General features: G+C 42.7%; 1 protein-coding gene across 1 annotated transcript in view; it reads right to left on the bottom strand.

Annotated features, from left to right (window-relative positions):
• Positions 1-8,520, bottom strand: part of LOC138965689 (RNA-binding protein 25-like) — an 18,957-nt gene extending 10,437 nt beyond the window's left edge. The window contains exons 1-2 of the mRNA XM_070337864.1: positions 8,493-8,520; positions 6,877-7,581 (exon numbers count right to left, since the gene is read on the bottom strand). Of these exons, the coding sequence (XP_070193965.1) occupies positions 6,877-7,581; positions 8,493-8,520 (733 nt within the window). The remainder of the gene's footprint in view (positions 1-6,876; positions 7,582-8,492) is intronic.
• Positions 8,521-16,184: the final 7,664 nt, after the last annotated feature.

Below are 16,184 nucleotides of genomic sequence, written 5' to 3'. Positions count from 1 at the left end.
GCGTGTTTTTAACCCAAACATATCATATCTATATGTTTTTGGAATCAGGAACCGACAAAAAATAAGATGAAATTGATTTAAAATCGATTTCGAAAATTTTATTTTAATCATAATTTTTATATTTTTACTTTTCAGAGCTTGTTTTTAATCCGAATATAACATATTTATATGTTTTTAAAATCAGAAAATGATAAAGAATAAGATGCCCGTGAAAACACAGAGGGAGGGTAAACACCTATATGCGACTCTTTAGACAGTCCAGTGAAATTTTAACACTTTTCTGGCTGACTATTGGGGTGTAAAGGTACCCAAAACAAAACGCCGCAACAACAACAAAACAACAACAACAAAGAAAAAAAATAACCACCTATGTTAGTCGGTGTACTAAGAACCTGTAAGTAAAAACCGCTGCCTGGGGCCAATTACTGTCATTACCCCAGTTGCGTTAAGCACCAATAGAAAGGAGGGGGCAGTAATCCTGTGACATAACACCCTGGGGGAGTGGTCATTAGTACCGACCAACAGGTACAGGAACATGAAATAACATTACAAAGTATGAGGTCAATAAAACGTTTAAACACAATCCCTCTTTATCACTACCAAAACACAGGCACCTAAACCCTATAACCTCCTGTCGCCAATTACTGTCATTCAGCTGCGTTAATCACCAATAGAAAGGAGTGGCAGTAATCCTGTGACATAACACCCCTGGGGGTGGTAATTAGTAACGAACAACCTGTCTGTACAAGTACATGAAATCACATTACAAAATATGAGCTCAATAAAAACCGTTTAAACACAATCCCTCTTTACCACTACTTAAACACAGGCTATAACCTATAACCTTCTATCAAATACGGCTGCGCATTTTGGGGGGCTTCGGGAGGTGAGGCATGCCTATCTATACTACTTCTCCCCTCCCTCCCTCCAACCAGCACCACCCACCCACCACATACAATTATTACCCAAGACTATTGTTCTCACACAATGGCATCGTTACCTTTCAATGTAAAAGTCGGTGTAGAGCTAAGTGAATTCAGGAGACTCACCGTTGACCCCTGCCCAGTGAAGCGAGATAGGGACACGGTCATTTGTCAGGTAACGTTGGGGCGGAATGATGATGCAAGATCGTATCCTTGGCACAAAGGGTCAAAAATCCCCAAAATAAGGCCTTACAAAAATAAGCCCTTATTTTCAAAATAAGGCCTTAAATCTCTATGGTCATAATGAATGAGGGCGCAAAGAAATAAGTCCTTATTTATTTTGAGACCGTAATAAAATGAGGCCTTATTTTCGATAAGGCCTTAGGAAAATAAGGCCTTAAGAAAAATAATCCCTTAAAACAAAATAAGGCCTTAAAAAAATAACGCCTTATTTTTCTGCGCATGACTACTGCTCACCCTAATAGCAACACACAATAACTTAATGAAACATAATTATAGACGACAACAAACTCACACACATACACTCACACGCACGCGCACACTCACGAACGCACATATGCGCGTGAGCGCGAAAAAAGAGATAATAAATGGAACAAGAGAAAACATTTCTAAACCATAAACATTATGACACTGGTTAAAATCTGGAATCTCCTGTACACCTTCACCTACCCTAACACATTTGCAAACACACACACACACACACACACACACAAACACACACACACACACACACACACACATACACACGCACACACACAAACACACACACACACATACACACACACACACACACACACACACACACACACACACACACAAAACCACACACACACACACGCACACGTTCACACATGTTCTTGAAAATGAGCCCTTATTTCAGGAAATAAGGCCTTATTCGTTTGAGGCCTTATTCGTTTGAGGCCTTATTCGTTTGAGGCCTTATTCGTTTGAGGCCTTATTCGTTTGAGGCCTTATTTTTGGGATTTTTGACCCTTTGTGCCAAGGATACGATCGTACCTGTCGTGATGCATTATCGAAATATCTTCCCCCCGTGCACAGATTCCACTAATTGTCATCGATGATAACATTCAGATTTGTGAAGCAAGCATCCCCAGTGGTAGCAGGTAGCCAGACAGGGGCACGTTTAATAAACGCACTATCAAACTTGTCATTGCTTCTGCTGTCCGCTTAACTCTCCCCCCTCCCCCTCCCCCTTCCCCTCCCCCCTCCTTCCCCATTCCCACCCATACAAACACATCCAATTCTTATCCAAGATTGCTATTCCAGCAACAAGTGTTCCGCTCTATGACAGGTTCCACTTGGTTGCGTTCAGGAGACCTGTTAGGTCATTCCGCCCCAACGTTACCTGACACAATTAATGACAGTGTCCCTGTCTCGCTTCACTTGGCAGAGTTTAACGGTAGGTACCCAGAATTCACTTATTAGTGAGGTTGCGGGGAAGACGCCCGACAACTCAGCACGACGACAAGTGACGGTGACCTTCTTTTTTACCCCTCACACAGTCGGGACGGGGCCTTTGCGAGACGTTCTAGATGGAAAATGGAACAATTTGTCGTCGTGGCAAAAACGGAAGATAGAAATTGGTCTTTGCTGCTAAGTCGAGTTCACTTTATTCACAGTATGTGTTATGGACATATAGATTGTTCATTTTGCAAATAGCTTTTGAAGAAAATGAAAAAAAATCTTTGATAGGCGTGGACTTACAGTTTGTTTTGTCGGGTACCATCTCAGATGCTCAGAAGTCTTCTCAATGAAGCCGCTATAAACTGTTTGCGCAGAAGACGGACGCGTCCCGAGAAAAAAAACCCAAGACTTATAGTGACGTCACACCCATTTTGGTGCAATCCCATTTTGCCGCCGTCCATTTTTTGCCCCATCCCATTTTCGCGACATTTCATAAGCCAAGCGTCATTTTACTAACATGTCATAACAATAGCGCGACATCCCATTTTGACACCATATCCCATTTGGCCGCCATGCCGTTTCACCGCGATTCCATTTCGCCCCCATCCCATTGTTGCGATATTTCACAAGCCAAGCGTCATTTTACTACCTTGTCATAACAATAGCGCGACATCCCATTTTGACACCATCCCATTTGGCCGCCATCCCATTTTGATTTATTCTTCTTGCCAAGCCTCACTATACTACTATACTGCGTTATTCAACTAGGGAGACATTCCGTTTACGCGAAATCCCATTTTTGCCACAATCCAAAATGTCGCGAAATAGGGATGGCGGCGAAATGGGATGACGGCAAAACGGCATGGCGACAAAATGGAATGTGGCGCTAGTGGTATGACACGGTGGTAAAATGACACTTGGCCTGTGAAATGTCGCAAAAATGGGATGGGGGCAAAATGGGATAACGGCGAAACGGGATTGCGCCAAAATGGGATGTGGAGCTAATGGTACATGATATGGTGGTAAAATGACACTTGGCCTGTGAAATGTCGCGAAAATGGGATGAGGGTGAAATGGGATAACGGCGAAACGGGACTAATAGATCCCTTGACTTTGGGGTAGCGTGACTCTGTTACTGCTAGCTTTCTACTGGGAGGAAGCGACCCGAATTTCCAAGAGATGGGACAAAAAAGTAATGACATTTTTTTCTTATCAATAGATCCCTTTACTTTGGAGATGATGAATTAAATATCGGGTGCATTTACGTGATTTGTAAAACATATTACAAATCGCGGGGCACACACACACACACACACACACACACACACACACACACACACACACACACACACACACATGCGCGCGCGCGCATACGCGCACATGCACCCGCGCACACGCACACATCCACACTCACACACCCACACACACGCGCGCGCGCACGCACACACACACACACATACACACACACACACACACATACACACACACACACACACACACACACACACACACACACACACACACACACACACACACACATAAAAGGTGTGCAACAGCTGTTTTTTTTATATTAGGTCACAGACCTGGAAGACCCAGGTGCAAGACGAATAATTCATATCACTGAAATGTGTGTTCACCGTGCACCACCCAAAACATGCCCCGAGGGGCTCCGCCTCTACAAGTCGTGTCAAAACCATTCGTTCGGGTGTCCAGGAGTGTTCTTCTTCAGGCCACTGGCGCTCGTTCTCCCCGGGGGCGGGGACGTAGCTCAGTTGGTAGCGCGCTGGCTTTGTAGCCAGTTGGTCGCTATCAGTGTGGGTTCGATCCCCACGTTCGGCGAGAGATTTATTTCTCGGAGTCAACTTTGTGCAGACTCTCTTCAGTGTCCGAACACCCCCGTGTGCACACATGCGCACGAAAAAGATCCCACGTTCACAGCGAAAGTCTCAGGGCTTGGAAAACACGAAGACACGCATGCATCATCTCTCGTCTCCGATTATCATGATCGTATTTCGATACTTTGACGAGACAAACCCAATGCTGGTGTGTCGAAGAAGACAGCCACAGCGGGCTTGTTCGAATCAAAGTATCACACCATATCTTCAACGTATTACCAATACCTGTCCCAATATAGACCAGTTGGTCTAAGAGGACGTTAAACCCTAATAGTCAGTCAATCGTTCTCCCCGCAAACGCTACTTGTGTCAGTACGAGCGATGACGCCGAACGACAACACACCTGTCTCGGTTCAGTCGTCGTTGTCGGTCTCGTCTTCCCCGCAACGTCTATAATAGCTCTACAACGGACTTTTGCATGGAAGGTTACGATGCTATTGTGTGAGTTTGGTTTGGTCAGAAGGATTCATGCATAGAAATTACATTTAGCTTCATTGTCAACAAACGAAAGTGAGGTGGACATTTGGACGATCAAAGATTTGTTCTGAACAGCAGTGTACTGTACAGGTAAACACAAAGAGAGAGTGTGTGTGTGTGTGTGTGTGTGTGTGTGTGTGTGTGTGTGTGTGTGTGTGTGTGTGTGTGTGTGTGTGTGTGAGTGTGTGTGAGTGTGTGTGTGTGTGTGTGTGTGAGTGTGTGTATGTGTGTGTGAGTGTGTGTGAGTGAGTGTGTGTGTGTGTCTGTGTGTGTGTGTGTGTGTGTGTCTGTGTGTGTGTGAGAGTGTGTGTGTGTGAGTGTGTGTTTGTGTGAATGCGCACGTCAGTGTGTTTGTGAGTGTGTGTGTGTGTGTGTGTGTGTGTGTGTGTGTGAGTGTATGTGAGTGTATGTGAGTGTGTGTTTGTGTGAGTGCGCACGTCAGTGTGTTTGTGATCGAGTGTGTGCGAATGTGTGCGAATGTGTGCGAATGTGTGTGTGTGTGTGCAGGGCCGGACTAGGCGAAGAGGAGGGGGGGGGGGTTGCCAGTGGTGGCCCAGGGGGATGTCCCCCCTGGCGGCAGGGGCGGATCAGTTCATTTTATGACTGGTTTTTTTCAAAAGTATATTGTGAAGATATGGGTGTGAAGGCGCAAAGCGCCGAGCCGACGGCGCGAAGCGCCTAGCTTGCTAGGGGGGTCCGGGGGCATGCCCCCCCGGAAAATTTTGAAAAAAAGGATGCAAAATGGTGCAATCTGGTGCATTCTGAGGATGATCATTACCAGTTTCAGGCAGCAGATTTTGTCACTGATTAATACCCCAAAAATGGAAACTCAATGTAAAATAAAGAAATGAATATCTCATTCAATATTTTTATTTTTTGGCTGGGGGGGGGGGTCCGAAAACCCTAGAACCCCCCCCCCCCCCCTCGTTGTGGGGGTCAGGGGGCGAAGCCCCCTGAAGCTGACGGGTAGGTCATATTCTGAGATAGGAAAATGGTCGCTCCTTGCATGAAACGGCATAAAATAAGCAATAATAAAAAAAAAATTAAATAAGTAAGGTACATGTTTAGGCTAGGGGGGGGGGGGGGGTTGCGCAACCCCCATAACCCCCCCGGTAGTCCGGCCCTGGTGTGTGTGTGTGTGTGTGTTTGTGTGGGTGTGTATGTGTGTGGGCGTGTGTGTGTTATATGTGTGAGTGAGTGTATGTGTGTAGAGGTTATATTTTTACGGGTAAGGGGTAAGAATCACATTCAACCGAAAAACATCATTAGCAGTCATCGGCCTCCAGTGGAAGGTGTGTCACGAAAGTGAACGATCAACAGGTGGGACAACTGTAAAACAATGAATCGATCCGGCTTCGATTCTTTCACTTTTTGTGTGCACAGGCGATCCGATTATGCACTAAACCAACCACGCCATCGCCACACAAAGAGATATATTTTTTCCGCGTGTGGTGTGGGACAGGATCACATATCTTCGTTGTGACGCACTTTGCATATGCATTAGAGTCACGTGCGTGTATAATAAGTAGAGGTTACATGCCGAGTCTCAGTGATTATTAAAAATAATGGTCGAAGTTAGCGGATCATGAAAAATGCGAGCTTCAGCGAGCTTTGGCCGCGAACTTTCTTTCTTTCTTTCTTTCTTTATTTGGTGTTTAACGTCGTTTTCAACCGTTCAAGGTTATATCTGGCCGCGAACTGAGACCATTATTTTTAATAATCACTGAGACGAGGTGTGTAACCTCTTTATTCCTCCTTTCTTCAGTTATTCAAAGAAAACAGGAGTTTTTGTGCGAAAGTTTGATCGAATCCGAATCACTTAACCAGTCAACCTGCGCAGGCGATCGATTAATGCGCGGTTGTATAGTTCCGTGCAAATCATTCCATTCTGTTAACACTTCTTGTCAGTTTCCATGTTTTTGACTAATTGCAGGCAGTATAAGGTAAATAAAGCATAGTTCTCTCCCAAACATCAAAAAAGTGAATTTCAACCATAGTAATTGACCCTCACCACCTTATTCCGTTCACTGAGCAGCTGGCCGCCAACGACTTATCTACCTCACAATCCGAGCCCTGCCCTTTCATAATTTTATAGTTCAGAAAACAAGAAAAGACTAGACTTTTTCTGTTTGTGCCTGTGCGTTCTCTGTTCTCCGTTCTGTTGTGTTCCTTGTCCCTCACTGTTCTTTTTGTCCCTGTGCGTTCTCTGTTCTCCGTTCTGTTGTGTTCCTTGTCTCTCACTGTTCTGTTTGTCCCTGTGCGTTCTCTGTTCTTCGTTCTGTTGTGTTCCTTGTCTCTCACTGTTCTTTTTGTCCGTGTGCGTTCTCTGTTCTCCGTTCTGTTGTGTTCCTTGTCTCTCAGTGTTCTTTTTGTCCCTGTGCGTTCTCTGTTCTCCGTTCTGTTGTGTTCCTTGTCTCTCACTGTTCTTTTTGTCCCTGTGCGTTCTCTGTTCTCCGTTCTGTTGTGTTCCTTGTCTCTCACTGTTCTTTTTCTCACTGTGCGTTCTCTGTTCTCCGTTCTGTTGTGTTCCTTGTCTCTCACTGTTCTTTTTGTCCCTGTGCGTTCTCTGTTCTCCGTTCTTTTGTGTTCCTTGTCTCTCACTGTTCTTTTTGTCCCTGTGCGTTCTCTGTTATCCGTTCTGTTGTGTTCCTTGTCTCTCACTGTTCTTTTTGTCCGTGTGCGTTCTTTGTTCTCCGTTCTGTTGTGTTCCTTGTCTCTCACTGTTCTTTTTGTCCCTGTGCGTTCTCTGTTCTCCGTTCTGTTGTGTTCCTTGTCTCTCACTGTTCTTTTTGTCCCTGTGCGTTCTCTGTTCTCCGTTCTTTTGTGTTCCTTGTCTTTCACTGTTTAGCAGAAAACATCTTTCCCGCGTCTGAAGTTTGCATCTAAGAAACTGTGCCAGAACAAGTTTAATTTGTACTGGGATTCTCATAAAACTACAAAACTGATCCTACACGATAGCTTAGGTGACTAATGTGATTTTCCTCCTGGTGATTACGAAAATAGGTTGATAATTATGACCTTGTTCAGCAGGACCTGATTTATCAATATTTACGCAGCACTCACAACTTCATGTTTGCAGAACTTTAAGAGCGCATTAATGTACAAGTATTGTAGTTTGTTTATGGTTTGTGAGGAAATAACGGCAGCACAGAACAGGGGGCGGGAACAAAGTTTTTCATTCCCACTTAGAAGAAACAAGGGACAGTCGCTTCCTGCAATTGTTCTTGAGAAAAATGTGCATAACAACCTTGTAATTAGGGATAGCAGAAGCCTTTGTTCCCTCAGTATTAACTGATGTCGAGAATGCTCTTGTTCTCAAACCGACTGTCTGGCTTCACGCATTCTTTCTGCTCAGCAACATTTTCCTTTGAAACTTCCAAATAAAATGTTATGTTACAAATCAAACTTGACAATAAAATGTTATGTTACAAATCAAACTTGACAATAAAATGTTATGTTACAAATCAAACAAAGCCAAAGGGATAGACGCGTAGCAAGGGGATCGTTTTGCATCACGTGACAGTCGGAAGAATGTCGCAGCTTTTTTTCAAATTGCCAAAAGTTATTCCGTCACTGATTTGGGCAGAGCTGGACTTTTCGTACGGTAGGGAAAAGGTGACGGCAAAGACGAAAATTGCTTAATTTATATGGCCATTTCGGAAAATTATTTGACGAAAATTAATCCTAGAAACATCTCTGACTTAGTATACATCCCTCGCTTTATCGTGAAACAATCAGGTCTGTACTGTACACGTGCGTGACACCTCCAACTGCAACATTTCCCAACACACACGATAACACACACACCACATGCGCGTGTGACCAAGTATTCAGCGTTACAGTCAATCTGGACCTTATCTGATAATGACACGAGCGAGCTGCACGAGCGATTGTTGGGACGATGGGCAGGGTAACTTGATCAGGCCCTCTTCACTGTGTCGGCCGTCTGGACCCTAATGAGCCGCGTTAATTAGACTGTGTCCGCCGGCTCCACTTCCCCCCACAAGTGGACACCCGGAAGGGAGGAAAGCACAGAGATCGAGATGGAGGAAAACCGCTGGGCTTGTGTGTGGAGGAGTGTTGAGGACTTTATGTGCTGAGCGTTTCAAGTTTGGGGAGAGAAAGAGCGAAGAGATTGAAAGCCCATACACGAAGCGTCATAACTGAGATCACTTGTCGCTTCGTCCTTTATTTGTTAGTTCTAACATTTAACGCATCTTTATGATTTCATCATAAATTAATTTATGTTCTAAGTATTTTTGGGAAAGACCAAAGCGCAGATGTGTGTGAAGGAGGGTGTATGCGTTTATCAGTGGGTTGTTTGTTTGGTTGTGTGGTTTTTAAGAGGGGGGGGGGGGGGGGGGAAGGGAAGAGTGCGATAGCCGACAAACGAAGCGTCATAACTGAGTAGATCCCTTGTCGCTTGGTCCTTTGTTTGTAGATTAACATTTAAATAATCTTTCTGGAAGTACCTCCTTCCAAGTGGACATCCGCAAGGGAGGAAACTCGCTGCGGCCTTGTGTGGAGGGGTTATGTCCATTGACCTGATGTGTGGACGATTCGTGTATGTTACATGTTGTATGTTAGTGAAAAAGGCGAGAGCGAATGAGTGCCATGTGTGTTTGTCATGATGATGTAAATGACTGAGTGACATGTATTGTGCAAGGATAAACTAGACACATGCAACACACTGTGGTATATGCAACTGACATGGACAAAAGCGGACGTAGGTGTAAATATCTGCTGCGAAAGTCCAAGCAGAATATAATAATCATGCAGCTTAAAAGAAACAAAGAAAACAAAACTATAATTATTTCGTTTCTAATAGCATTCTTTTGAAACTATCTATCTATGTTTCCATTTACGATACAGCCCGTGTGATATATCAGAGTCACGACTATGTTTTGTGCAAGAACATATTGTATGAGCCCCCAACCCCCCCCCCCCCCCCCCCCCCGTCCCTCCCGCCCCCCATCCCATCCCTTTCACCATCATCTTCCAACTAGCACCTTCCGTCGAGTTTTTTTTAAATACACATACCAGCCTTTACTTATACTTCCTACACTTTTAAGTTTCATAATCGGTATCTGCTATGGAATTTGACAGACAATATTGTTTTGGGGGTATCAAGTCTCTGACTGCTTCATTTGTTACTGTGTACAACCGATCTATTTTAGTCCCTTCAGTCGGAGCTAGTCATCAAGGTCGAAACGAATCCTCGTGTCCTCATATCTTCCCCATCGTGTTGATTATCTTCATTCCGGCTAGGGACAGTCATCAGACACCCAGAGGGGCAGGCAGACAGACAGACAGACAGACACACACACACACACACACACACAAACACACGCACGTACACCCACACACATACACACGCACGCACACACACACACACACACACGCGAACACAGGCACAAACAAACATACACACACACACACACACACACACACACACACACACACACACACACACACACACACACAGATTAAGAAGACGAATGTGAATTGATGTTACGTTTGCGTCCAAATACACAATAGTCATGATGATGTTAAACTTGTAAAAAGTTCAACGGGAACATAAACATCTCCTTCAGATCAACCAGTACAATGCCAAACCATAAAACGGAACTTGTTTAAAGAATCGGTATCAGTGTTACGGTTCAAAGTACCCAGGGTGACCATAAAATGTTTATCTTCAGTAACTACACTCTAAATTTTATAACACTTTGAGAACACTGAAAGTGTTTAGGGTGAACACTTAAAGTGTTAGGGTGAACACATTTTTACACTTTTGGAACACAGAAAGTGTTCTCAATGTGTTATCCTGAAGCATCTTCTGCTACCTGAACACTTTTGGAACACATGGTAAACACTTTTTTGCACAGTGGAACACCAGGGGCCAGTTTCATATACGCGCTCTTAGGCGTTCCTAGGAGCTCTTAGCTGAGAGTGGGACGAAAGTTAGGAACGACGCGTTTCATGATCCATCTTTGGGATCGCTCTTTGCAAAGAGCGAGCAAAGCGCTATTTTTAGTGGCTAAACGGAGTTTCCCGATTAGTTACGTCACATCAGGTTGAAGGTCACAACATCCGGTTGAAAGCAGACGAAAAGCTGATGATAACATCGATCCAAACAAAGTAAGGACACATTTACACATACAGAAATAATAACCCTCCTTTCCAATGTTAACAAAAGCAACGCGATCGTGGAGGCTTGTTTTTCTAGCCCCGTTACAAAACGAATAAAACATGAGACTTGGTACCTGTACATACGTATGTATGTAGATCTAGATCTGAATGACGTCCTTGACATCGTCCATAATGAATTTTCTAGGCCTCAAATTTGTTAATAACTTCTACATCTGTGGACCGAATCACTTGATATATGGGATACTTAAACTTCAGTCTATGCATGACCCTTCTACAAATTGACAAATTTTTAGATCAAATGGTCTGACTTTTGTGCATTTTCAAAAAAGGTTGCCAAATTCGGGGATCGACTCAACAGCACGAGGTTTGAAATTGAGCAGTCGCCGAACTAACCCGATTTCAGCACTCAAGATTGTTAGCTTTGGGATAATTTGAATGACTTAGTATACCTGAATCAACATCAGACAGTCAGTTATTTGAATATAGCAATTAAAAGCCGGATCAGGGCATTTCAAATGGATGAAAGCGTTCCTGTCATAAATGAATTTTGCGTGGCATTGCGAAAGTGTAACTGTACAACGAAGGGTTTATTTTTTTCAGTCATTTGAGTTTAGCAAATATGTTCATAGTTGTGCATACACTTCAGTTCATCCACGACCATTCTACACAGTTTCGAGTCTCTAGGTATAATGATCGGACATTTACCTTTTCTACAAAATGTGTTTCAAATTACCCCTCCGAAATTGTGAGTGGCACGAAAGCTTTGCTGTTTAGGGAGCTGTAACTGCTTTCTTTAGGTCACCGATGATCTAAGGGGGTGAAGGGGGTGTTTGTGTATTCTCAGATATTCAGATAATCCAAACAGTAAAAGTATGGAGGGTTTAAATCAGGTAAGTATTGCTACCGCTAAATGTCAAACCTTGTTCTGTTGAGACGATCGTCGAATTTGGAAACTTTGTTTCGAAATTGCACAAACGTCAGACCATTTGTTCTACAACATATTGCGGCGATTGCCAATCAAGGGAAGGGTCATGCATAGGCTGAAGTTTATGTCCCCTAAATATATAGTGATCCGGTCAAGAGATGTAGAAGTAATTAGCAGCTGTGAGGGTTGCAGTTTTCTTGGGTCACTCTGTACGTGTCTTGTGCCATTTTGACAACATTGTGTGTGTGTTTGATTGATCTGCACCTTGCATCGATCTGCGTAAGGCTTTGCTGACAGAGTCAGAGAGGGAGGGTTTTTTTTGTTTTTTTTTGTGTTGTCAGGTCAAAGTTGTTAAATTTATCTCGCGTACTCGTCATGCAATTGTGACGTAAATAAAAATATGTATTTCATTCACACATCACAGACTGGGTGTCAAAATATGTGTGGGTGTTAGTTTTTACATAGATCTATATGAATTATTTTCTGTACTTATGAATAATCAGTCGTGATAGGTCATACTGAAGAGAGAGAGAGAGAGAGAGAGAGAGAGAGAGAGAGAGAGAGAGAGAGAGAGAGAGAGAGAGAGAGAGAGAGCATTGGTCAGCATATCCTACGGATGGTCATTTCAGTAAGAAAGCATTATTTGCGTTATATGTATATCTTGACACAGACACACAAGCACACACACAGACTTTTATCTCCAAGCAGTTATTAAATGCCAACAAGAAGCATGGAACCCAACAAAACATCATTCAAATCTTTCTGATCATTCACATCTGACTTTATTTCAATGCGATGCATCGATTTTCACCACAACTTAACACGAGAAATAGCAGGGTTTTATTGTTTGACCTTTTTCTGGTTACCTTTTACATACCTTCCTAACACTGTAAAGCATCAATCATAAACACCAACACGAATGCGTTTATATTTGTACATTGGATAATTATTAATTGCAGACTATGAGGCTTTTGTTGATTACATTCAGTCACTGCCACCTGTGATCATCCAAAAATCAATCAATCAAAACTGCCTTTAGACATGTACCCAAAAGTAAAAAATTTTTCTTTCCAGATAGCCATAAACGCCATAAATACCGGATTATGAATCCTATAATGTAAATGGGGTGGTTGACAAGATAGTTTGCATAACAAGGATTTTTTTTATATATACAGCTGTATCAGATACACAGAGGATGGCCAGGTGAAACCTTAAAATAGAGTACGAACATATTCTTTATTTGAAAGAGAATTTTAAAAGGCCCCCCTCCTCCTCCCCTCCCAGTGTTTGTCCAAGTGTAAGACTTGTCTTATCCCACCAATCCATGCAAAAGACAGTCCACATCTGTGATGATGAGAACAATTCTTTGACATGGAAAGATTGTGCCTTTAAAATATAAGTACCATGTCAAAATCCAGATCACAGGTTTGTTGCCAATGTTTACTTGCCCAATTTCACAAGGCACATTGAGTCAGACTGTGTGAAGTTCATGCGATACAGTATCAGATAGTAGACATGTACATTAATATTCAAAGCATAAGGTATGTATTTTGTTTTTACCTGATTAAAAGTTCAACCTGACAAAGCATTTTCGAATATGTTTTATAGTTTTTGTTTGTTACTGAAGAATGTTTAAAAAATAATTTAGTATTATTGAAAAAAAACAATATTCTTGGGCTTGTTGATCCAAATTCATGGGGTGACTGTGAGTTAAAATATTTTTTATTTACTTGTTGTTTCTTTTTATATTGGTTTGGGAAACAGCTACCAGCTTGTTTATGGCTATGTGAGACAAAGTTACATACACAATTTTCTGATCAATCTTTTATTATATGAAGTCTTATATCGCGCGCGTATCTCCAGACTTAGACTCAAGGATCTATTTATGCCGTGTGAGATGGAATTTTTTACACAGTACATCACGCATTCACATCGACCAGCAGATCGCAGCCATGTCGGCGCATATCCTACTTTTCACGGCCTATTATTCCAAGTCACACGGGTATTTTGGTGGACATTTTTTATCTATGCCTATACAATTTTGCCAGGAAAGACCCTTTTGTCAATCATGGGATCTTTAACGTGCACACCCCAATGTAGTGTACACGAAGGGACCTCGGTTTTTCGTCTCATCCGAAAGACTAGCACTTGAACCCACCACCTAGGTTAGGAAAGGGGGGAGAAAATTGCTATCGCCCTGACCCAGGGTCGAACCCACAACCTCTCGCTTCCGAGCGCAAGTGCGTTACCACTTGGCCACCCAGTCCTTTATTTGTTCATGCAAGGCAGGTATTACTATTGCCATTGGATATACACTCTGCCAAAAAAATATGTTGCACCCATTTTCGTACCCCCACTAGACCATTCATTCCCGTGTCAATTCATTCAAACTTTCTTTGTCATTAAAGGCCATCCACTTGGCTATCTGGCACACTTTTGGAATCAAAGATTCATTTTACATGGGTTACATGATCGCCTCTTAATTAAGGGTACCCCCCAAAATCGACCCTATAAAAACGTTAGGCACTAATTATACATCAAAGAAAATTCAGAATAGGCACAATTTGGCAACTTTAACATACGAGGATAAAGCCAAATCAATTATTTTACCTTTAAATGCCATTGAACGTTTAAATGAATAAACACGGAAATGAATGTTTTAGTTAGGGTACGAAAATGGGTGCAATAAGGCATTAAGTTTGCCTTTAAAGTGTGTATGATTCAGAAATACTAGTCACTGTGTGTTGAACTGGGACACCTAAGAACAAGGTTGGGGTTAAAATCAAAATTCAGAAAATTGTCACAGTACTATCCCCTCTCTTTTTTAGGTCACAGAATTAATTATTCAATTTATATAGACAAACTTAAAAACTCAATATCTTCAACAACAACAGCCCGAAAATCAATGTGGCTTTAAATTTCATCGCAATTGAGTACACTGAAGAGCACAAGTCAACGGAAATTATGAGAAACAGTGATCAAAATGGTGCATATTCCAAGGAAGTTGAGGGCAGGAACTACCATAAAATACACCGGTTTTTCTCTTCAAGTCATTTGACCACAACTTTTGAAAAATTATCTTTTAACACAAACGAAGTAATTTGAACTACTCAGTCGGGCTGATGTGGGTTGCGGACGACCCATATGGAATTCCGTAAGGAATTTTACGCTGTGTATTCTAATTGGGATGGTGTAGGTCATGTACGACCCATACTATGCAAAGAGACGGCAAAACTCCTAATTGGATGGCGTGGGTAGTGTACGACCCATACTTTTTATTTTACTTTTAATCCTTTTTTGGAAAGTATGGATTGTACACGACCCACATCATCAGGACTGTGCAGTCCAAAGCGTGATTCTTTTAAAGAACTAGGCAGATGCGTTTGAGGGCAGAATGTTTTGATGAGGCAGTCTATTGTAAAACAAATTATATGACTGAAAAGGGGCATGTATTGATTGCCCTTATTCAAAAAGCTGTTTGAGTTCACATGAGGAAGTGTGTATACATACAGTGATTCCTACAACACAGGCACCCCCAAAAATCAAATTCGAAAAATCAAGGTTCCTGCGTTAAAATCGACAACAAATCAGACTCAGAGCAATCAAATGTGCATCTGAAACAGTCAATTTTGTTACTATGCCAAGCTGAGCGGTGTATGTGTTAATTCTCTCAGTAGGTATATGTGGTAAACCGGCACGGTTGGCCTAGTGGTAAGGCGTCCGCCCCGTGATCGGGAGGTCGTGGGTTCGAACCCCGGCTGGGTCATACCTAAGACTTTAAAATTGGCAATCTAGTGGCTCTGCCTGGCGTCTGGCATTATGGGGTTAGTGCTAGGACTGGTTGGTCCGGTGTCAGAATAATGTGACTGGGTGAGACATGAAGCCTGTGCTGCGACTTCTGTCTTCTGTGTGGCGCACGTTATATATATGTCAAAGCAGCACCGCCCTGATATGGCCCTTCGTGGTCGGCTGGGCGTTAAGCAAACAAAAAAACCAACAAAAAATATGTGGTAATCCTCTCAGTAGGCATAAAAGGCAGTTTTTGAAGCCGTTTTAGCGGGTAATGAAACAAAACAATACATTTGAATTTCTGCAATTTTTAACGCATTGCGTTCAAATATTTGGTGATTCGTGCTAACACATGTCATGAATTAGAAAAGACAACATTAAACAGGTTTGCGATTGTGAGGTGTTAGCCGGTATTTTTACCGACAATTATCAAATGAATTAATTAAGCAACAAATCAGTGCTGGGGCCGACGCTATTCTTAGCGTACATTAACGACCTCCCGGAGCGACTGACGGCACTAGCGCGCCTGTTTGCGGACAACACTGCAGTGTACAGGGTGGTGACTAGCGTAAACGACCA

Source organism: Littorina saxatilis, linkage group LG4 (genome assembly GCF_037325665.1).
Source record: "Littorina saxatilis isolate snail1 linkage group LG4, US_GU_Lsax_2.0, whole genome shotgun sequence".
NCBI lineage: Eukaryota > Metazoa > Mollusca > Gastropoda > Littorinimorpha > Littorinidae > Littorina > Littorina saxatilis.
The sequence above is the reverse complement of the archived record's forward strand: the minus strand, read 5'-3'. Positions and strand labels throughout refer to the sequence as shown.